Source organism: Callionymus lyra, chromosome 3 (genome assembly GCF_982586985.1).
Source record: "Callionymus lyra chromosome 3, fCalLyr1.hap1.1, whole genome shotgun sequence".
Lineage (NCBI taxonomy): Eukaryota > Metazoa > Chordata > Actinopteri > Syngnathiformes > Callionymidae > Callionymus > Callionymus lyra.
Window position 1 is genome coordinate 12,573,501 of NC_141820.1, and position 23,817 is coordinate 12,597,317.

At 40.6% G+C, this 23,817-nt stretch overlaps 1 protein-coding gene across 1 annotated transcript in view; it reads left to right on the plus strand.

Annotated features, from left to right (window-relative positions):
- Nucleotides 1-2,762: 2,762 nt before the first annotated feature.
- nfatc1 (nuclear factor of activated T cells 1) overlaps nt 2,763-23,817 on the plus strand; it is a 41,278-nt gene continuing 20,223 nt past the window's right edge. Inside the window, exons 1-6 of the mRNA XM_087786487.1 lie at nt 2,763-2,882; nt 4,946-5,996; nt 6,591-6,750; nt 11,861-12,063; nt 17,029-17,201; nt 20,033-20,173. Coding sequence (XP_087642613.1) covers nt 2,864-2,882; nt 4,946-5,996; nt 6,591-6,750; nt 11,861-12,063; nt 17,029-17,201; nt 20,033-20,173 — 1,747 coding nt within the window. The 5' untranslated portion in view covers nt 2,763-2,863. The remainder of the gene's footprint in view (nt 2,883-4,945; nt 5,997-6,590; nt 6,751-11,860; nt 12,064-17,028; nt 17,202-20,032; nt 20,174-23,817) is intronic.

Sequence of the window (23,817 nt, forward strand, 5' to 3'; positions counted from 1 at the left end):
ACGTCACGGACACACAGATATGATTTCACAAGTGTTGTCACTTCCTGTAGTCGCTGGAGATGCCTCTTGGTACAAAGAGATTCTGAGCGAGTACCTGTGAGAGGATGTTGTGACTTCTGTGTTGTTGTGAACTGGCGACATTTCCGGCAAACCAAAAGTGACACTCTGGTGAGAGTTTGACTTTCCCGACTACCTTATTGAACTTCAACATGAATATTCCAGGACCCGTGTCTTTGATGCTAACAGCTTGGAAATGTATGCTAGCATTCTGTAAGCGTAATTATTAAAAAAGTAGTGAACAGATTTTAATAGTACATGTTGATTTTGAGACAAGAAACCTATAACCTTCTGGGAGATATTGACTTTCTAGAAGAACTTGTATACGTAAACTAGGTGATGTGTTGATGAGGCTTCATGAAACAGTTGATGAGGTATCATGATACAGTGTCTTCATTTTGAAAGACCACTAGATGGCAGTGTTTGCTTCATAATCCTTGACTCTGATCTACTAATTAAATGAAACCTGGCATCATTTTCAAACTGAGAGTGACATCTAGTGGTCTTTCAAAATGAAGACACTGTATCATGATACCTCATCAACTGTTTCATGAAGCCTCATTACTATATATAACCCACTTTACCTCTCCCATGATTCCACCTTCCTCAGAAACTTTCTAAACGTTTGTAGCAGCACGACAAAGACCGAATGAGCGAGAATGTCCTATGGACACTGACCTGAAGGACAACCTTTAAATAGAGAGTCCCACTCATGGACACCCTCGACTGCGAACTCGCACCAAAAGAACTGATAAGATGAAGCAGCCTCTCCAGAGCCACCATGTGACTGCTGTCATCGTTGGACCCGGTTGCTGAAAGGTACGACCAGACAAAGATAGTGGCAAACCCTTACAGAGAAACAAGGTTACATGGTCCACTTTGATTTAAACTTTAATTAAAACTAGAAAAAGGCAAGTTGTGCTCATTGTTTGTTGATATTTGTTCACAATAAAGCCACTATTATTCTTGGAAAGCAAAAGAGAAGAGTGCAGATGGGGTGGAATAATTGGAGAGATGTTACAGAATACTTCGTACTTAACTGATTATTTGTTTGATGATTTGACTTGGCCTTGACAGTATATCAGGGCAAGTTTTACTTCATATTTTGTGAGAATTAAAAGTCTTCAGGTTTTATTTTAATGTTGCTCTTCACTATGACATTTTCGGGAGATGGCGGTTTCATTAATTTCCATTGTAACTGAAGCCCTGCCAATAGAAAAAATGGAGTTACATTGGCCACAAACGTACTACTACTACTACTGTTTATTGTTGTATTTGTATAGTTTTTTGCACTATTAATATATATTGCCCTAGTGTAATAGTTTATTATTATTATGATTTGTGTTGTTATTATTGTTATTATTTTTATGTAATTATATTATATTCTTAATTAGTTTTGTAACTTGCTCCTCCCCTTGTCTTTACTTGTGTACATGTATGTGTACTAATGTAGTTGTTTATATATTAATCATGTTTACTTTATATTTTTCATTTGTATTATTTTATTATCATTATTTATATAATTATTTATTCATGTTTTATTTTTAATTTACTGCTGTGTAGTTATATATGTTCTGTATTTCTGAACGTAAAGTGATGTTGCTAATCATTGTTATGCTGTGACTACCTAATTGTCATCAATGTGGGGAAGAATAAGTGTGGTATCTTTTACTTATTGTGTTATTATTATAGTGTTTTAGTTTTATTTGCACCGTATGTTTAATCTAACATGTGTTTATGTTGAATCTTTTTTTCCATTTGAACTTTGAACTTTATTTTCTGGCGACTCAAATACCCCTGTCCGAGGGACGATTAAATGAACATCTTATTTTAAATAATACATGTGATGACAGAGGGGTCGCATGAAAAATCATCTTATGGACCACAAATTGACACAAGGGCCTCAATGACGACATTTTATTATGTTGTATTTTGTTTATTTATTTATTTTTGTTTTATGCAAGTAATATTTACAGAGATGCACATCTGGAATTCAAGATGGCGACGCTGATGGCTGCCTTGGTGGTTCGTTCCACTTTTTTATAACTTATTTTTTGTTGTTTTTTTGTTAATACTGTTTCTTGTGAGTCATATTCAAGAAATTTAGCTTCTGAATATCAGGATTTATTCCCACACTCTAATTGTAGGACAGACCAGAACATCACGGTTTAAGAATTATTTACACCCGTCTTCTGTCTGGATCACGAAAATGATTTAATTAGATTTGATGTAATTTTTTGGTTTTATTTTATTTATTTATTTAATTTTTTTTGTGTTTTTTTTTTTAATTATTTACATTTTATTTTTATTTTACTTTATGTTGCCACCACAAAACAATCCAGAGTTTCTAATCTTTTTATTTTGTTTTTTAAATTTTTTTCCAAGTTTACTTCACACATCCTCGCCAGTCTCTGGTCCAAAAGAAAAAGAGGTTTTGTCGCTGAAGACAAATGTTTGTCTCTGGTTCTCCATGGTGAGCGACTCTGAGCAGGATCCCCTGCTGCTGCGTCAGAGGGGGCGGGCCCCGGCGCTGAGGAGGGTTTCCCCGCCTTCATAAGCGCAGGAGTCCTCGGCGCGCCGGAGCAGTGCGTCACAGACGGCCAACGAGGCAGGAGAAACCCCTCCTCACCTTCACCCCTCCAGGAGAACCTCAGACGGGCGACCACACCACTGCCATGCCTTTATTCTGAAAGATTTCAATTCGAGCGTTTTTTCACTCGAATCCCCTTCATTTTTATGGAATATTAAAATCCAATTGATGGATGAAGAAAACTCTTCGTTCTGAAGTTTGATCCGGACGAACAAGATGAAATCTGCAGAAGAAGGTGAGTTTCATTTTTTTTTTTAAATATATATATATATATATATTTTGAACGAGTGATGCTGTTTAAACAGGACACGTCGGTGGGCGTGGTCCTGCTCGTGATCCCAAAAATAGTGGAATGGCATCAGAGACTGACTTTAGGCAGCATGAGTCAGACTCGTATGATCGACCCGGTGCTGTATAACTGTTTAATGTCAACTTCTCCAAAAAAAAAAAGAAAAAAGTATTGAATTTTAAATAAGAAAAGTGAAGAAAAATCTATAGTGGCGCAACTTTTCTTCTACGTGTACAACTGAAAAACTCCAGTGTTGAAGATGACAATTTCTGACTCCTGACTACACACTTAAACACATATTAATAACCAACTACTCACTAAAAAACAAGACTATTCTCGCAGTTTTTAATCCCCCTTTTTTTTTTCTTTATCCAAGACGCTGATCCAGGAGCTTGTTTTTTTTTTTTTCTCCTTCCACATAATTCTTAGCAGCCGTGTTTGTTATGTTTTTCGGTGTGTCACACACCGCAGGCTGTGTTCAATCTAAACATGATTTCCTTTTATGACAGGGAGTCATATGGTGCAATGGTGATGTCATAGACTTTTATGATGGGGCCCCCGAGTCTTAAATGAACAGCAGGCAGGGAAGCTATCAAGAGTTGGAACCTTCTTATTAAATAGAAAGTCGTTATTTTTCCTTTTTTTGTAAAAAAAAAAATTCTGTCTTAAATTGTAAAAATATACATGGATAACATTTATAACTTGCTAGAGAAGTGTTGTCGCTTGAGGTTTTTCTACTTGTGATATAATAATATCAAAATATAAAGACATATACATGCATATTACAAATACCACAACACCTGTAAAAGGTAAAAATAGCAGTTGGAACTTACCAGTCAACTTACGAGCACGAGCAAGAGAAGAAAATTACATGTTAAGTTAAGAAAAACCCAGGTTTTCCCGTTTGACAATTCTGTCCTGTAGCCATGGTAGTTGTTGACTTTTACAACATCAGATGATGCTTAAAGTAGAACATTTGAGCCATGAATCTTGAAATTTAGAGCTAATAGTTGTTTTTGACCTTTTGAAAAATCTAAAGGACAACGCGGATGATTATTCCAGATGTTATTCTGAGAAACTATAGTTTTGACAACATCATCATTAGTGATCCAACCCCCGAGAACTAGTGATGAAGCAGCTGATGAGGTATCATGATACAGTGTCTGCATTTTGAAAGACCACTAGATGTCACTCTCTGCTTTATATCTTTGACTCTGATCTACTAATTCAATGAAACCTGGCATCGTTTTCAAACTGAGAGTGACACCTAGTGGTCGTTCAAGATGAAGACACTGTATCATGATACCCGTTCCACCCAAGAACATCTAGTATCTTCACCTGCAAACTGCTACGAAAGGAAGTCACTGAAGACCAACAACCTATTGACCCTTAAATATAATTAAATTTTTTCATTGTGTGGACTGAAATATGGCTATTTTATTTTCAATTTATATCCGGATTAGTGATCGACTACGTCTTGCGTTTGCCAGCGGGAGTCTTGGCAACGGATCACAGGTTCATTTCAATCAAGCAAAGCGAGCACTCCTTGTAGAGATGACAGATAAACAAACCACTTGAGTAGAATCTTCAAGTGTTTATTTTTGGTTGGGGATTGGTAGTTGAAACTGCCGGAGCGAACGTGCGCTATAAAGCGCTGGAGAAGAAACGCAGCTGGTCTTCTACCAGACTGGATTTATTTTTGGCTCTTTTATTCGCACCTAATTTCTTTACACAATGTAAGCCATTCATGTATTCCCAGTGCCGTTCGGTTGGCAGGGTTGTAAATGTGTTTGGAGAGGCATTAAGCTCTAATGTGCATACCTATTGCTCCAGGAAATAGCCTGGACCGCGTCCAGTGGCAACTTGGCCGGTGCCATTAACAGAAGACACCTCTTCACCAGCTCTAATAAGATCTCGCAAAAAACGCAGCGGTTCTGGCCAGGAGAAGCAATGGAATGTGTGTCCGATTATCACGCTAATAAACTCAATCTGTTTTTTTTCCCCTCCAGATGCATATGGCTACACGCCAAACGTCAGTCTCTCTCTCCCGCTGGGAAATCCTTGTCTTCCCTCCCAGTATCACAGCCTCCAGTCCAGCCCTGTCATATCCGTGTCGGTGAGCGAGCCCAACAGTTACGACACGGAGGACGACATGAGGACGTCCGGGTACTTTTCATCTCCGGGCGTTCGACCGAATGGAGCCCCGACCCTGGAGAGCCCTCGCATCGAGATCACGGCGTACGGTCAGTTTCCTGAGGATGGCGCGGAGGAAGGCGGCCATCCTGTTGCCAAGCGAATGAACTCCATAGTGACGTTGACGCTGCCGAGTGCTGACGGTTACCGTGACCCCAGCTGCCTGAGTCCAGCCAGCAGTATCTCCTCCCGCAGCTGCCACTCCGATGCGTCTTACGAGTCCACCTTCTCGTATAACTACAATAACTCGCCGCAAAACTCCCCGTGGCAGTCCCCGTCCGGCTCCCCCAGGGGGTCCACCCTTGCGTTACCGGGCGAAGGCGGCGGCGGCGGCTCCGTAGGGTCGCCGCGACACTCCCCTTCAAACTCTCCTCGCACGAGCGTGACGGACGACACGTGGATGGGTCACCGGAACTCCAGGCCCAACTCTCCTTGCGGCGCAAAGAGAAAGTACAGCTTGAACGGAGGGAGGGTGTTACAGAAGCACTACCAGCTCTCCCCCAACCACTCCCCGGGTCTATCCCCGCAGACCTCCCCTCGCTTGAGTGTCACCGAAGAATCCTGGCTGCCCAACACCAACCAGTACACCAACTCTGCCATCCTGGCGGCCATCAACGCTCTGACCACCGATGGAATGGTGGACCTCGGAGAGGGAATACCGATAAAGGCCCGAAAAACCAGCATGGACCACAGCGCCACCGTCAGCCTGAAGATGGAGCCGGGGGGCGAAGAGCTAACCCAAGGGGATCTCGGCCACGATGAGCACCCCTCAAACAGACTGTCTTTAAAGAAAGAAGGATTCTGTGGCGGTTATCTGGACGTCCCGCACAACCCCTACTCCTGGTCCAAGCCAAAGCAATATGTCAGGTGAGATTACTTTTTTTTCCCTTAGGAGACAGAGTTGTCAGACTCTAACATGGTCCCCTTCATGACCCTACTCCTTCATGAGCGAATGTGTACTGCAAAGTCCTCTAACGTCATCTAGGTTTTGGTGCACTCAGTGCCTGTTTTTTACAATTGAAAGGACCTCGGTTCTAGACACCTCCTGAGCGAACTGAGATACGTTAAAAAGTAAACAATACATCTTTTGGCTCTTTTCGGCCTCATTGAATGAACCTCGTGTCTTGACTTTGACCAGATGCCCTGGAATTGGATATAATTGAACCGTTCTTCATGATTGTACTGACTAAGAATTTCTTAAATTATGACTCTTTACCATGCACTGCTGGCTCGACACAAGTAGATGCTGGTTAACTTCTACCTTCAGGGAATCTCAGACCTTTTTAAGAGGTGTTTATATGTTTTCCCCAGTTGCAGTGGTTTGCTCCAGGCACTCCGGTTTCCTCCCAAGGTACAAAAAACTGTTCTTGGGAGTGAGTGCGTACTCTAGCAACCCCCAGATAAGGGAATAAGGTTAGCATGAGCATCAAGCTAAAGAGGTGTATCTTTTGTTCTTCACAGCCCATCGGTGCCAGCTCTGGATTGGCAGCTGCCGTCCAGCTCGGGTCCATACAGCTTGCAGATTGAGGTCCAGCCAAAGTCCCACCACCGCGCCCACTACGAGACGGAGGGCAGCAGAGGAGCCGTGAAGGCTTTGTCGGCGGGACACCCGGTTGTGCAGGTGCCCACCAGAACTTCATTTTTCTCTTTGATACGTCAGCTTCTGTCTACAGATTTACGGCCAACGAGCTCAGCGTGAAACATTCTTTTGGTGCCATCGATCATTTTAAAATAGTTTCTTCAGGTTTTCTCGGACTACTTCGTGGCCGTCTTGGATTCCATCACCAGAGACGTGACCCAAGAGTTTTCACAACCAGTTATATCTCTCACATCTTCAAATGACTTCTGGCCCGCCTGACCCGTCCGCGGCGCTATTTAAAGGTGCAACATTTCTGAATGGAATACCTTCACCGTGATAGACAGACGGGTCCAGGTCGGGTCCATTCCTTGTCCAGACGCGGTGACTCAGATTTTTCCATTGCGTCCTTCCAGAGCTGCACAGACACTTACACAGTGATGTAGCGCGGCCAGTAAGAGCTTAGTCATAAGCTTTGACCACAGTTGCTCCGGTGGTCGAGATGAGAAGAGAGAGAGTGAAAAATGGGCCCAAGATATGTTTTAGTTATGAAACCCATATGGTCTCCTTGATTCTCTTGAACTCCAGACTGGATAAATAAGAGCTCTGCAGCGAGCAGTTGGTTTAAGTGAGCGGTTAAGCTCCGTTGTCAGTTAAATTATGACCTTCGGATTTTTTATGAATATGTCAACGACGAGTGTTAACAGCTCTTAGGCGCCATTTTATGTTTGAATTGCGCTTTTAATATAGTTTCATATTTTTCATCTTGGCAGCTTTTTTCTTAGAGGAGTAGAACAAACTTAATGACAAAAGGGAGCAAAATACTTTAGCAGATTTAGTCACGGGTCAAACAAAATGTATATTCTTGGAGGCTCGATCCATCTACTCTAATCAAATTCCTTTCCTACCGCGTTACTCTGATTGGAAGTCACTGTATATGTGTTGATGATACTCCCCTTTTCCTAAACACTGGGATCTTTATCAGTCAAAACATAAACATTGATCTACTTTGATTTTGGCCATGCGTTTGACATATGGAATAGGAGAAAAAGTGCAACCAAAATTCAAATTTTCCCTCATTTTCTACTCACCCTCATGTCGACTAAGGGTTGTTGTTGGATTATTTTCAGAGTAATCCGTGTCTTTTTGAAGTAAAAGGCATACATTTAGGTTCATATGATGGTTGTAACCGAAACTCACTTTTCTTTCTCTAAAAAAACACCAAAAGAAAATACTGTCTTAACCGGCATGGAGTGGAAAATGAACGAAACAGAGAGTTGACTCTGTTTTTATTTATTTTTTAAACCTGTCAGTTTAAAGGGCGACTTACTCAACTCTCCTGACTCACTCGCATATTTCAAATGTTGAAGTCTTCCCCTCCAGGATGCAGTAAGTCCCTCATCATGACCATGTTTTGAACTTTATAAAGTTCTCCCTCGTCTGAAATCTGGGCAAACGAGAGGTTACAAGAGCGGAGTCCATTATGACGTAATAATGGCTTCACTTCTCCTCCAGCCAGCTTCTTTGGAAGAGGAGACTTCCGGGGGTTGATGACGCGCGGTGACAAACCTTGATGTTTGACCGATCACAGCAGAGTGGTTATCAGAGTTATGATAAACAAGATTTCATCTCCAGACATTTCATCCGCGAGACATCAGGATTGGGATGTGAAGAGTCGAGAGTCCGATCTTGAGTTAGAGAGCAGAGATGTTGCTGCCATACTTGACATCTCCGCTCGGAGCACATGTTTGTCAAGGGGAAGGTGTTAATGATTTAATGACGAGGGGTGAGGAGGGGTGAGTTCAGCCTCTCAAATAGAGGGGAGTGTGTTCTCTAAACCCGACCCCTTCCTCTACCGCCAGCTACCACCCCAAAAAAAAAAACCCACACAGACTCTCTTTGTTTAGAGAACGTTCCTGTGTGCTGGTCTGACATCATCATCCAACGGTGGCTCAACCACACACGTTTTTGGCAGCACCCCTCGCTGGAGATGTTGGAGCGTAGGGGCCCCTAGAACCCGGGTCGCCTCATCTCCACCCGACTTCCTGATGACACCAAAGCGGCAGCGTAGGCCGTCCCTCCGGTTCTGTTCTCTGACTTCACAGCGTTTATTCTGGAAGGCTCGGCTCGGTGCGGTCGCCGCTGTACGCCGCTCTGCCTCCTCTTTTTTCATCGCCCGCCTCCCCCCTTCCACCACACCCTCTCCGAAAGACTCAAAAATGCCCTCTTTTTTTTTTTCTTTAAACCACAGCCAAAGTTCTCTGCTCGTCCTGCACTTTCTTTTATATCTGACCTGATCTCCTTAACTAGAATCACAAGTGTCTGCCCAGCTCTGCTGACGTTCTTTCTGATTCAATTTAATATCTGAAGATAATTAAAAGAAAATCATGAGACCAGGGACGGCAACTGCTGTTGTTTAAGTCAAAATACACTCGTCTGTCTCGTCGACTTAGACTCTTCTTTGATCTAGAATCTTGTGCGTCAAACTCCAGACTCAGGGGGTCAATTCTCCTGGTTTTTATGTGGACCTCGAGTAACACTCTATTAAATCAGCAGGCTTTTTCTTTTCATGCAGTTTTTTTGAAGAGAATATATGCCAAGTATTCGCTCTGTTACTTTCAAAAAGATACAAAAAAAAAAATGGAATTTAAAGGTAAACATTTATCATTCAATGATTGTATTTTGATTAATTATTCTCCAACTGGAGTTGTAGATTCTGTTTAATATTCTGGCCGCTTGTGTGTTTGAGTTTAACGCAGCTAAAAAAAATGCACCAAAAAAATATTCAAATGTAAATAATTTTCAGGTAAATAGAAGCCGAAAGTTTATTTAGAAACGATTGTGCATGATTTTTTTTTTTTTTAAATAGTGAGTAAGTAAGTAATCTTTATTTGTAATGAGCCTTTTTAGACCAGAGCGCTTTGAACAATCAAAACAAATCACCTTTAAAAATACCTTCAAATTTAAAAACTCTAAAGGGCATAAGACAAACACAGCAGCCCCAGATTATTAGAAAAGCACAAAATAAATTGTCTTAAGATGTTTCTTGAAGGAGTCAGTAGATCATCAAACACAGAGGAAGATCGTTCCAAAGCTTAGGAGCAACAGCCTGGAAGGATTTCTCTCCTCTGGTCCAGAAGCGTGTTCAGGAACCATCAGTAGATTCTGATCCACAGACCTCAGAGCCCGAGCTGGGGTGTAAGTCTGGATCAGATCAGTGATGTAAGGACGAGCCTGACCATGAATAGATCTGAAAGTAAGAACCAGAATTTTAAAATTGAACCTGAAAGAAACTGGCAGCCAGTTAAGAGTTTAACGGTAGTTATTAGTAGGTTAGTTCAAATATAGTTAAAAAAAAATTCTCTTCTTAAAAGCCTAGCGCATCATATTAAGTACATTAATGAAAACGTTCAAAAGTGAGTAAGTTAATCCACTTAAATTCAATCTAGAAAACACTGAGTTAAATATCGATATCGTGACACACAGAATTCCAGCTTTGCCGATCCAAAGGCTGTTTCCTAGCTTGATGCTAGCAATAAACATGGACTAGTTGGAGGCGAGTTCAACAAAAAACTTTAATGCAAAGTGCTTTGAGCGTTTGAAAGCAGTTGAAGGAGGGTGATACAATAACATCGTATCATGGCAACAACCATGGAGATGCTTTGTGCTAAGATTAGCATCGAATTAGCAATAAAAACAAAGAATGAAATAACATCCCATGTAGACTTCCTGTTATCGACTGTTTGATGAAGACATTCGGGTTGTGTACTGTGTAAGTTTAACCTCCTTGAACAGGGCTGGGCAATTAAGGTCCTTAAGGGCCACAGTGGGTGCAGGTTTTTCGTTTCAACCAATCAATAGGGAGACTTTTTGACCAATCAGGTGTCTTAGGAGTGTATTCGGTTGATTGTCAATCTGGTGTTGCTTGTTTGAGTTGAAACCTCATTGGTTAAACATATGCTTGATCTGTTGCAACATAAATCTTCACCCACTGCGGTCCTTAAGGACCGGAAGTGTCCACCCCTGCAGCTCAGAGTGGGGTACTGCAACGTGCATTTTAAAACTTAATAGTAATATGTGAAGTTGGAGAAGATAAAGAAATGAAACTTGAGCTGACGAAGTGGGACCAGCTTAGCTTTCTCTACGGGTGGTCCTAAATACATGCCCGAGTGTTTCTTCTTCAGAGTTTATGTTGTGAAAAGTGCGGCTGCAGCGTTTGTTCTAGATGATAAGGAACCTCTTTCTCCCTCCTCTTTCGGTGCCTTGTGCTGCTGGAGTCTCGGCATTCCTCCCGTGGGTGATAAAAATGAGCTGGGAGGGGCCGGCTGCGTTGCCAACGTCCAACTCTTTGGGTGGGGATCCTCTGGGTTAACTGGATCGCTTCAGTCGTATCGACAAACCGTTCTGCGGTTCCTGCAGCTGCTTCAGAAGCCCGAGAACCCCCCTAATGGAGAACAGATTTTCTATAAAGCGAACGTATGTGTGGGGCGTCAAGACACCCAAAGACTTTCATACGCCGATGATGGTTTAATAATCAGACGAGAACCTTCGAGAAGTCGCTGCCTGAATAAACAGCATTGCTAGGCAGCGACACACTTCCTTGCACAAACAAACGTCACTTCTAAAAGGCTTCTAACCCCTGACCAGGATCCTCCTCCAAATCACATGTTGCGCCTTGCGGTCGATGCATTTTACAGTCTCGAGAAAAAATATGGGTGCTCCTCCTGAAGTTCTGTTCGGTAGAGTTGTAGAGCGTCGTAGCCGACACCGAGGTTTTTTTTCGGCGGATTCCTTCTCCGTCTGATCTGAGCTGGACCGCATTGCCGTCTTCCCGACACACTCTCTCTGGCTCACACAGTAGTCGCCACTGTTCTCAGGTTTCCGCCCGCCGGGTTTTGGGCTCCTCGCCGGCACTCGGCCCGGGCGGCTGAGGTCACGGTGGCAGGAGGCCTCTTGTCAGCTCACACCTCCGGCGGTCTGGGAGCACTTGAGGGTCCAAGGGTGAAGAAAACAAAGTCACCCACACCGATCAAGTTACCGATTATTATCAAAAGATGTCTTTTTCAGCCGGAGTCGGTCGGTACTGCATGTGTGACGCGTCTCTTCTCGCTAGCAGAACGTCTAAGAACTTTCCTGCTTCTCTTCCCCTCACTAGCTTCACGGCTACATGGAGAACGAGCCTCTGACCCTCCAGCTTTTCATCGGCACCGCGGACGACCGGCTGCTGAGGCCTCACGCCTTCTACCAGGTGCACCGTATCACCGGGAAGACGGTGTCCACGCCGAGCCACGAGGCCGTCCACAACAACACCAAGATCTTGGAGATCGCCCTGCTGCCCGAGAACAACATGAGGGCCATGTGAGTCCCAGAGAGTTCCTTCTGTGTTTCAATGTTGAAATTACGAAATTCATAGAGATGATGATGAGCTCGTTCTTAAATCAGATGGTTTTTCGGGTCTGAAATTTCCTTCCACGACCCCAACACATGCAGTACTTGTTATTTATTTTGTGAGCAGAGCGACAGCCTTGAGGCCGGCGGACCATTTGAGGCCTGTCGGATGATTTTCAGTGGCCCTCCTATATTATAACAAGGGCCGAGCGTGGGAATCCATCTTTGTGCAACGTTACATGGTTAAAAAATAAAGATCATTCAATGTTTTTATTTAGTTAAAATGGAACCAAAATCTAAAAAAACACACATAAAATAAACAGAGAATCACCCGAATCCACAGTGAAACCAAATCAAAATAAATAAAAAATATACAAAATATAAATCAACTTTAGATCAAAGAAGTGCTGAATAAAATAAAATATCTCCTAGAATTGACCTCTGTCGGCCCTTAGACCAGTTGAGTTCGAGACCCCTCTTGTCCTAAGTATATATAAAATCATCCTTTACTATAACCTTTTTCACTGTGACCCAATTGTAGTCTCCCAAAAACCTCCTATACACACACATTCAGCAAAAAAAGTTCAGCTTCATGATGACTTATCTTTAGGGGGATTTTTCTTCTTTTCTATTCAACCTTTGTGTTATATCAGGGTCAAGGTGACCCGAAGGCCTGTAAACAAATGTATAAAGGCGCACATGTTGGCAAGTTCTAGATTTATTACATTTGCTGACACACAAAAGTTATTTTTAATCCCAAGAAAGTGTATATAATGTTTATTGTCTTCAGTATTATAAATGTTTAAAATCCAGTTAAATATAGAGTTATAAAATACATGTTAAATTAATAAAATACAGTTGCATATTTTTGACTTGTATTGTACAAAGATCCAGATGCAATTTGCAAACGTATATTTCAATCATGTCACTGGAGTATTTTTCCTAAAAATGTCATAAAATAAATAAATAATAAAAGCAAAAAAAAGCTGCTATCGGTTATCCAATCAAAAACTGTGGAAAACAATGTTCTTTATTAAAGAAAAGTAAACTTAAAACAAACAGAAAAAATAGTCTGACATTTTGCAGGAAATATGCACCTTTAAGAAGTATTTTCTATGACCTCGGAAATGATTTACTTAATAAGTCATGACATGTTTTTATGAAATATTTCTAAACGTATTTATGAAGAAGATTAACAATCATGACCGAGGATCAAATGATCAAGTGCTGTGTTCAACACAAATCAAGTGTTGGTGTAAATCAATGTGTCCTGGTGAAGTTATCTAATGTGTCGTCCATGTGTGTGTGTGTGTGTGTGTGTGTGTGTGTGTGTGTGTGTGTGTGTGTGAGAGTGTGTGTGTGTGTGTGTGCGAAGCGATCATGTTACCGTGGAGGCGTGTGTGTGAGTGTTTGTGTCTGAGCTGCAGACGCTCTTCCTGCTCACCTCAGCACTTTCTCTGTGTTTAAATGGTCGAACCACAAAAGTGCTTCTTATATAACAAGCAGAGATTTTTTATTTTTTTTTAACGCAGGAATAACTTCGGGGTATTTACAGAATGGGTTCAGGATTTAAGGGGCGTCATCGGCTCGGACATGAAGAAGATGATTCATAGGTGTGGGTTACAAAGTGTGAATAAGACCAACGTCTGCTGTGATTAAGAAGAAACTGTTAATGGAGGCAGAATTTGGGAAGATTTGTCAGAAATATGTATGGACTCCAGAGACATTGTGAGGAAGGTTTAAGTTGTTGCATTGACTCTGTTGCTGTACAAGTGAAGACCATAGACTGACTCTGGCGAGAGATACTGTACATCAGTGTGTGAAGCTTCTGTGACGAGTATCAGCTCCTCCAAATCTGAGACCATGATAGGTGTCTGGGAGAATCAGTCAGTCTGTTGTGACCAACAGAGAATCTTCATCTTTATCTACATCATCATCATCTTTATCTTCATCATCATCTTTATCTTCATCATTATTTGTATCCTCATCATCTTCATCTTTATCATCATATTCATCCTGATCATCATCATCTTTATCTTCATAATCATTTTTATCTTCATTATCATTATTTTTTATCTTCATCATCATCTTTATCTTCATCTTTTTTATCTTCATCATCTTCATCAACATCATCATATTTATATTCATCAACATCATCATCATCTTTAGCTTCATCATCATTTTTATCTTCATCATCATCTTTATCTTCATCATCATTTTATCTTCATCATCTTCATCAACATCATCATCATCTTTATCTTCGTCATCATTTTTATCTTCATTATCATTATTTTTCATCTTCATCATCATTTTTATCTTCATCTTCAGCTTTATCTTCTTCATCATCATCTCTATCTTCATCATCTTCATTTTATCTTCTTCATCATCACCTTTATCTTCCTCATAATCATCTTTATCTTCTTCATCATATTCTTTATCTTCATAATCTTCAACTTTATCTTCATCTTTATCGTCTTCATCTTCATCTTCATCTTTATCGTCTTCATCTTCATATTTATCTTCATCATCTTCATTTTTATCTTCATCATCATATTTATCTTCTCCATCATCATCTTTATCTTCATAATCTTCAACTTTATCTTCATCATCTTAACCTTATCTTCTTCATCATCTTCACCTTTATCTTATTCATCATCATCCTCATCTTTATCTTCATCATCTTAATCTTTATCATCATCATCTTAATCTTTATCATCATCATAATCATCTTTATCTTATTCATCGTTACCTTTAGCTTCATCATCATTTTTACCATGACCTTTATCCTCATCATCTTCATCTTTATTTTATTCATCATCACCTTTATCTTCATAATCTTCAATCTTTATCTTCATCATCTTCAATCTTTATCTTATTCATCGGTGGCCGCTGCCGCCGCCATCGTCATCACCACTTTCATCATCATTAAACACGTCCCTATCTTCATTATTTATCTTCATCATCATATTCATCTACTTCATCTCAATCTTCATCATCCCCATCATCATTCTATCCATCATCGTTATCTACCTCAATATCATCAGCATCACCTTCAATCTCCCTGTCATGGTAATCTTGAACATCATCTTCATCTTCTTCACCATATAGATCTTAATTATATCCAAACCATCATCCTTTACATCATCATCATCATCATCGTCGTGTCCCTCCAGCCTATCAAGGTTCTGCATGCTGGTTAACTAATGGAACGATGGCTGGAAGGATTGAAAAAACAAAGTTATTTCAGGTTCATGAAACAATCGTGACTCAATAGAACCGAGTTATCCAAGACGCTTCCTCCTCGAGCTGGAGGCACATTATTTTACAATGTGGTTTTGCGCTCAGTCCGTCTGCGTAGGTGGAACCGCCCGGGTCCTCGGCTCCGCCACCTGATGACTTCGCCAGGGCTGGGGAGAAGAATGTCGGGGGGGCTGGGGGGGGTCCTCATAATGTGCGTAAAGTCGACGTGAAGTCCGGCGCCTGGAATGCGGCGTCGAGTAGCAAAGTGATGGAAAATCCAGAAGTAAAAAAAGGAGGGAACAGGAGAGAGAGAGGGGGGGGCAATATTTTGGGACAGTTATTTATGATGTAATGGACATTCCCAAACATTTTCAGGAGTTTAAGTCATGGAAGAATCATTTGTTTGTTCCAACAGTATTTAAGACAAACATTTCTCTGTGTTTACTCTTTAATTTCACTGTTTTATTTAGAAGGAAAGCAACTTTTTTACGCTCCTCTGTCGTCCCTGATCCATTATATCAAATGTGTTATATATTTTTAACATTTTGTTTTAAATCCCTTTCACGTGATCTCACATCCTTATGTGTGGTTGTTACGACGATCGTTTTCAACGATGTTTTTAATAACAGACCAGCCCTGAAAAGTATTTTATAAGATGGGAAAACATAAAAATAAATAAAAATAATCTTACATTTTTATTTTGTTGAATATAATCTCATTTTTAAAATTCACATTATTACATGCATTCTAAAGGAACAAGCATATATATTTTAATGTACGATTCAAAATAAAAATACACACAAAATTCTGTTATTGTGCTATAAGATAAATTGTGTAATATTCTATTTTATATAAATATGTTAATTTAAAAGTATAATATAAAAGCAATAAGAAACAAACAGACACTTAAAAGGAATAAAATAAAATAAGAATATGTCGTATAAAAGATCCTGAACAACTTTTAGAGTTGAACTAGTGATACATTTCTTAATGGTCACTTTTATAGTATTCATTTGAGGCCACACATTTCCTGACTAGAATGAATTATGGAAATAAACACAACATTTAAACGGTTGGCTTTTGAAATCTGACCTCATGAGGGCCACAGAGTTTCAGCCAAAGGGCCTGAAAAGGTCCAACTCTGGTGATTCAGATAAACCCAAAGGAAACTGCCATGAATCAGAATCCTGTTAGACAGACAGACAGACAGAGGATACATTATTTTGTCCTGCAGTAATGACACATCCGTACAAACATCCATAAATAAATACATGTGAAAATAATCAAATAAACACATTCAAAATATGTAAAAAGACAAATAAATAATTAAAAAGTAGCCAACAAATAGTAAAAAGTGCATGTAAAGCATAAGGTTGAAAAGGTACAAAGAATTCTTAAAACGTTCCATTCTGCAGTGCGTGGAGAGGAGCCTGTTGCTCTTCTGAGCTGCCATAGTGTCATGCAGAGGGTGTTGATGGTTACTCCGGATGCATAAGAGCCTTCATATTTTTCTCCAGCATTGCTCACACGAGTCCACATTTTACACAATCATAGACGTACATTTAGTCGTAGATAAGGCGCAACATTTCATTTTTCACATCAAACGGCATCAAGAGTATCTTTTCAGAAATTACTCACAATTTTAGTCTCTTGTGAATCTTTTTAAATAAAGATATTCCTTTTTTTCTCATCCAGAATCGACTGTGCCGGGATCCTTAAGCTGCGGAATTCCGACATAGAGCTGCGGAAGGGAGAGACGGACATCGGTCGCAAGAACACGAGAGTGCGGATGGTCTTCAGAGTTCACTTCAACCAGCCTACAGGCCGAACCGTGTCACTGCAGGTGGCCTCCAACCCCATCGAGTGCTGTGAGTTTTTTTAAGTTCTTTCTCCAGTAACAACTGTTTACATCTTTAAAAACCTTTAAATTGTAATAATATGCAGTTATTTTCACTATATAATCAGATCCTAATACATCAACTACATTAAACAATTATTTCTATAACTAGGAATTAAACAAAAATGATACAAAATGTCGATGATTAATTTAATAAAATCATTAAATTAAAAAATAAATGCAATCGAAAATAATGTAAAGACAAATTTAGAAAACTGTATTTACATAATAACATAAAACGTTCTTTTTTTTTCTCAGAAAATTCAGATAATATAGATAAATAATTAAAGATAAATGTGTGTAAAATAAATTAAAGTAATTTCTTTAATTTCCTGTAGTTGTGTCAAACAGTCAGGAATGTTTTATTTAAGTAATAATGGGAAGGTTAAGAAAGTTATTATGAACTAATATTTATTTATATATATAGTTATTAAGAAATACGTTTCTTATTTTCAAACATGATGAAAGTAACGCCTCGTGGTTCCTCAACAATAAAAATCAATAGTCGTGGACGATGTTTCGCCGAGTGAACTGGGTCTGAACCCGGTGGCAGTGAAATAAACTCGCCTCTTCTTGTGGGTTTTGGCGGCGAGCGATGCCATCGAGATTAAGTCTGTGAGGTCAATGAAAGAGGGTCGTTAAAAGCATGAGCTCAGACCCCTGGAATAGAGAGCATTGTCAGAATCTGGAGCTGCCACCACAGACACTTTTGGGGGGGAAAAGAAATCAAGGAGTGAGAGAGAGAGACGCCGAGTGAGACGAGGTGTCGACGAAGACGTGAACCTCAGAGACGTCTGTGACACAACAATAACATGTTGATTTTGAAACGGTCTTTCACGGTTTGTTTATGATCGACATTCAAATATCTCCGCTTTCTGTGATGATTTTGTATTATTATAACATTTTTCTGCTATACCTCCTTATCCTGGTCCTCCTGATCCAGTCTTCATTTCTTCTTCCACCACAACCATGATCCCTCCTCTGGCCTCTATCTCTCCTTCTCCAACATTCTTCCACCAACGCACGACTTTTAAACAAAACTTGCTTTAATATTTTGTCTATTCAATAATTGAATGATGGTAGGAACAAATCGAGGTTCAGCAAAATATTTGAATATAATAAAAAATAACTTTAAGTGGCAGCTTCTGATGTGTTGATGAGGCTTCATGAAACAGTTGATGAGGTATCATGATACAGTGTCTTCATCTTGAAAGACCACTAGATGTCACTCTCTGCTTTATATTATTTGGCTCTTATCTACTAATTCAATGAAATCTGGCATCATTTTCAAACGGAGAGTGACATCTAGTGGTCTTTCAAAATGAAGACACTGTATCATGATACATCATCAGCTGTTTCATGAAGCCTCATCAACACATCACTGGTTGCAGCTGTAAAATATTACGATGTGTTTGCCTTAAAAGTCCCAAATAGACCTCCATTATTATTTTAGCGTGGCAAACATTTACAAGTACCAAAGCACTTTATTTTGTTTGTTCATTACTTTAGCGTTTTTATAGTAAAAATAAACAATTCATTTTGTATTTTAAACTCTGATTAAGTGACTAAAAAAGTACAATTTTGAAGTGTGATCTTCATCCAAGTAGTCAAAAAGATTGTGTGGCTTGGAAGAATGTTGGGCTTCAGAAACTAATTTCCCTTCATTCATATTGAATGGATTAAAAAAAAGAAATCCTTAAATCCTTTAATAGTTTTGTAAAACCCTATTCATAGTTTTTTAAATAGTGTTTCTGTTGGATCAGTGCAACAGCAAGGTTCATTTATGGTTTCAGAATGTTCTGCATGTACATTTCTTTACAAAACAAGATAAAAGCTCTTACTTAAAACAAAAAGTAATTCAGTTATTTTTATTTGTAAAGCGCCTTTCTCAGACCAGGGTTAGAAAGCACTTAAAACAATACACAGTTAAAATATATACTTTAAAAGGTCAAGACAACATTGAGACAAACATAGTAGCCCCAAGAAAATTAAGAAAAATCCTGCACAAATAAAAAGATCTTAAGATGTTTCTTGAAGGAGTCAGTAGATCATCAAACACAGAGGGAGAGGAAGATCGTTCCAAAGCTTAGGAGCAACAGCTTGGAAGGATTTCTCTCCTCTGTCTGACCCAGAAAGCAGTTTGCTGGAAGAGTGTCTAGACACAGTTTTGTATTGAAGAGCACCGTTAAAATAACGGCTAGAGAGTTCTACTACATGAGTCATTATGTTTAAAATTAAACCAAACCGTAGAAATTATGCTTTTTCCTCAATTTCCCTGGATGAAGAAATAGTGGAGAGAGAGAGAGCGAGAGATCAACCCATTTCTTGCATTGGCGTGAATAGATGAAAATAATGTCAAATTAAAAACGTAGCGAACTGTGTCGACTTTTGGAACTGCTGTATTGCTTTCTAACCCTGAAACTAAGATCTTTAGGATGGTTTAAAGCTAGCTCTGGTGGACCAAGATCTAGTCGCCACAGTAGCTTGTCGAGGAGAGTCCCGAGCTAATAGAATCAAATAGTAACTAACTTGAGGTTGATTTAACTCATAAATAAAGGGACAGTAATAGCGGCTAAAGTGTCTCTCCGGAGTCCGACGGAGAGAAGACAGAGATTTCGTAACTCAATCTCACAAACCAAAAACATCCAGTCCAAAGGGAAAGACAAAATAAACAGCACGTAATTCAGGGCTGCGCGGGACCTCTGCGAAGCTATTGAGTCAGTCTGGATGCTCAGGTCTGCATGGGGAGTGGGTGTGTGTCGGGAACCCGAGTGGCTGATCCCGACTCTCTCCCTCCCACAGCTCAGCGATCGGCCCAGGAGCTGCCGCTGGTGGACAAGCAGAGCGCCGAGACCAGTCCCTCCCCCGGAGGGGAGACCATGGTGCTGGACGGACACAACTTCCAGCACGACTCCAAGGTGGTGTTCGTGGAAAAGGCTCAAGGTAAAAAAGGAAGCTGGTGTGTCTCAGCCCATGTGTGTGTGTGTCTCCCTCGCTCTGTTTTTTTGGAGAAACCCCAGGACTACTCCCCACCCCTCCACCGTCCTCCTCCCTCCTCAGCCGTCAAAATATCCCGGGCCCTGCCAGAGCGCCACATGTGTTGCACATTAATGCACTGTATTTTTAACCCGGCAGATTTACATTTGCACAAGTTTCCATTGCCTGTTGGACGCAGGTCTGGATCACAAAACGTGTGTGTGGCTGCCCCGTTTCTGTGTGTCAGAAATTTTTGTTTCTCTTATTCTTAAATGGAAGCTGCTGGGGGTTCGGGGTGAGGCGGGGGATTAGAGGGGTTGGTGGGGGGACTGCTCCCAGATGTTGGTACGAGGAGGTTTACAAACAGTAATTTCCCTTGATTAGCTTCAGCGAAGCAACGTGAGCTGGAAGTTTCGGGGCCGAGCAGAGTAAACACATGTGAGCCCATCATCCCACTGACTCATTCATCCCGAAAAAAGGAAAGAAAAAAAAGAAGATAGGAAGTGGATTCATCGTTGCACCTGTGAGAGGAAGTATTTAAGAACCCACCGATGCCCTGAAGACGTTTTAACCTTATCGAGGCTTATTGGATTTTGGTTCAGTCCACAGATTTCTTGGGGCGATATTTGGCCTTTTCTGCTTCATTATCGGAGCTATCTAGGGCAAGACATTGTGAATTCTCCTTCAATACCCCCACGCTGGACCAAACCAGGTACCTGTAGAAAGGGATCCGGCGTTAAAAACTTAAAGACCATTCTTTATTGGTAACCGTCCAAACGCAAATATTGTTTCTTGCGGTTTTCTTCAAAACCAGAAGCTCTTCTCGATCAGATCTGGCACAACTCTCAAACTCTATTTCTGATGGCTCTTTGTTTTTGACAAGGGTTTCCCCAAGTCTGGCTCCAGCAAATGGATTCCAGGGTAATCCTAGTATGGAAAAAAAAAAACAAGAAGCCAGGCCTCCTCCTCCTCTTCTTCACCCCGTCAACTCTACATTTATCAGCTTTTTTGCTGGCGAGCTGCAGACTTAGGGGAGGTGTCGTCTTCACAGCTGCAAAACCTTGGAGAATAATTCGTCTTGCTCCTAGAGGGACAGGTGTGTTCGGTTCAAAGACTTGGCCGAGGTCAACCCGGGTCTAAAGTCCAAGGTTCAAAATCATTCGACACGTGACCAACTGCAGGGGTTTTTTTTCTTCCTCATGTTGGGTTTTCCTTCTGTTTTCAAGAAGAGAGTTGAGAAGTGAAATGAAGTGATTTGGAAAAAGTGATGGGGAGTTGAAAGATCTGCACCATCTACACCAGCAACAGCTTCTGGGCTTACCTCTAGATCATCATTTTGAAAGACCACTAGATGTCACTCTCTGCTTTATAATCTTTGGCTCTGATCTACCGATTCAATGCTACCTGGCATCATTTTCAAGCTGAGAGTGACATCTAGTGGTCTTTCAAGAGACTGTATCGTGATACCTCATCAACTGTTTCATGAAGCCTCATCAACACATCACTAGTGTCCACACTAGCTGAACTTAAATTCAAGATATAAACACTTGCATTTCATGTAAACAAGAGACTTTTGTTTTGTTCATGATTGTATCTGTTAAAGTTATCAAAAGCCCTCTGAGTACTCCAGACTTTATGGAAATAAATGCAGGCGCCATCTCCAGTAAGGCTGTTTGATGTATAAACTGGATGAAGATGTAGATATAGATCACTCTTATTGTGATATTACTGTCATATTTGGCCCCCATCTTTGGAAAACCCCCTGATTCAGCAGTTGTGACACGTCATAGGTCCCTTAATTGATGAGGCTTAATGAAACATTTGACGAGGTATCGTGATACAGAGTCTTTATTTTGAGTCAGTAGTGAAGATCACCGTCAAAGTAATAGAAAGTTCTACAAAGCGAAATATGACTGTTCAGAACTAACTAATCCTAACATTTAATGTTTTGTTTTTTTTAAATACTGGAAGCAAATAAGTTAAAAGTAAAAAAAAAGTGTTGTTGTTTCTCATAATTCCTGTTTAAGGAACAGAGTTTCTAGCTGGACGGGGACACAGTCCTGATGTAACGTTTCTAATACACACGTGTCAACAACAATCATCGTCAAAAACCTTTTTTTTCCTGAAAAAATGTTTCTAAAAAAAAAAAAAAAAAAGCCAACGAGTTTCCACTTGCACCAGAGCTGTGAGAAAACATTTAACAATCACGCTTGTTAATCCCCAACGGTTGGTTTTTGTTGCCCATTCAGCTAATTTTACCAATGGACAATTTTTCCTGCGGGCGTTCCAACAAACACTACGAAAGGAAAGCTCCCAAAGGCTGTGGTTCCAAACACGTGGGCCCAGGCAGATGTGAGCGTGGAAGTTGTTTGCATTACAATTACGTGTGTGTGTGTGTGTGCATGTGTGTGTTTGTCAGAGTTTCCCTGCAATTATAACCAGGAAAGACGGGTCTCCCTGCTTGAAGACGCTGCCAGTGAACTTGAAACTTTTGTTTGCTGTGATTGCTCTGGATGGTTTATTAAAGGGGAGGAACCGAGGAGAACAAAACGCTGCAGTGCACCGTGTTACTGTAATCATGGTCTCCGTCTTTAATCCCGTCACTGCTCTTTAATGGTATCCTGAGTTTACGTCAGGGATTTTCTCCCGGACGATCGGAATGAGAACAGAGACAAGTGTTAGGATAACAAACGGAGTCAGAATCCAGTTTTCTTGCTGTTTTTTTATTCCATAGTTCAGATGACGACACAATTGAATACAAACAGTTTGTTCATTTGTTGCTGGACGCAGCCAGCAAAGAACCTGTTTTCTGTATGAGTCAGTGAGCGTAGCCTGGACGCTCCCTTATCTTGCTGAAGGTCACTGTATCTTAATGCACAAACTGTCATTTCTCGGGAAACGAGACTCTAACTGGCCACATTCCATGTACATGACTACATGCTTAATGTGATAAAACTATAAGCAACATAAATTCTTTAACAGTTTCTGAACAATAACCAGAGTATTTTACATTTTAGCGCTGTAGCTTTAGTGCTATTACATGTGTGCTGGCTGCATTGTCGCTCAATGTGTCACAATACCTGAGCTGTATTTAAATGCATCCTTCAATTCTGCAGCTAATGGTGAACATTATACTTTGGAAATTGATTTGTCTAAAGTCTCACCGCTGCCTGCTAACTAAACTTGAACTAGCTTTAGGCTGCTTTATTTTTCTCTCTCCCAAATCAATCACAAGTAAAACTACTGTCTCGTTCATGTCGTTCTTTAGTTATCCTTGTACCGCAAGCGTTGCCTGGCTGCAGCCAATGGGTCGTCTCTCTCTACGACCTCCAGTGTCCAGACAATCAGACTGTAATCTAAACCTGGCCTTGCTCTCAGTAGGCTGTTATTAACCCCCCCACTGCCCTTTTGATAGCATCTCGTAGGTATCTTACTCACTCTATCTCCAGGAAATAATCCCTTCTTTCAGCGAGGAGACCCACATACGCTCTACAGTCCAAGCACAGGAGTGTCAAAATAGTCTTCATCTAATGTGGACATGTTGTTTTAATAACCTATAAACATGTTAAGATTCAGCATTTTTGTTCACCTGACCACAGGTGTTGCAATAG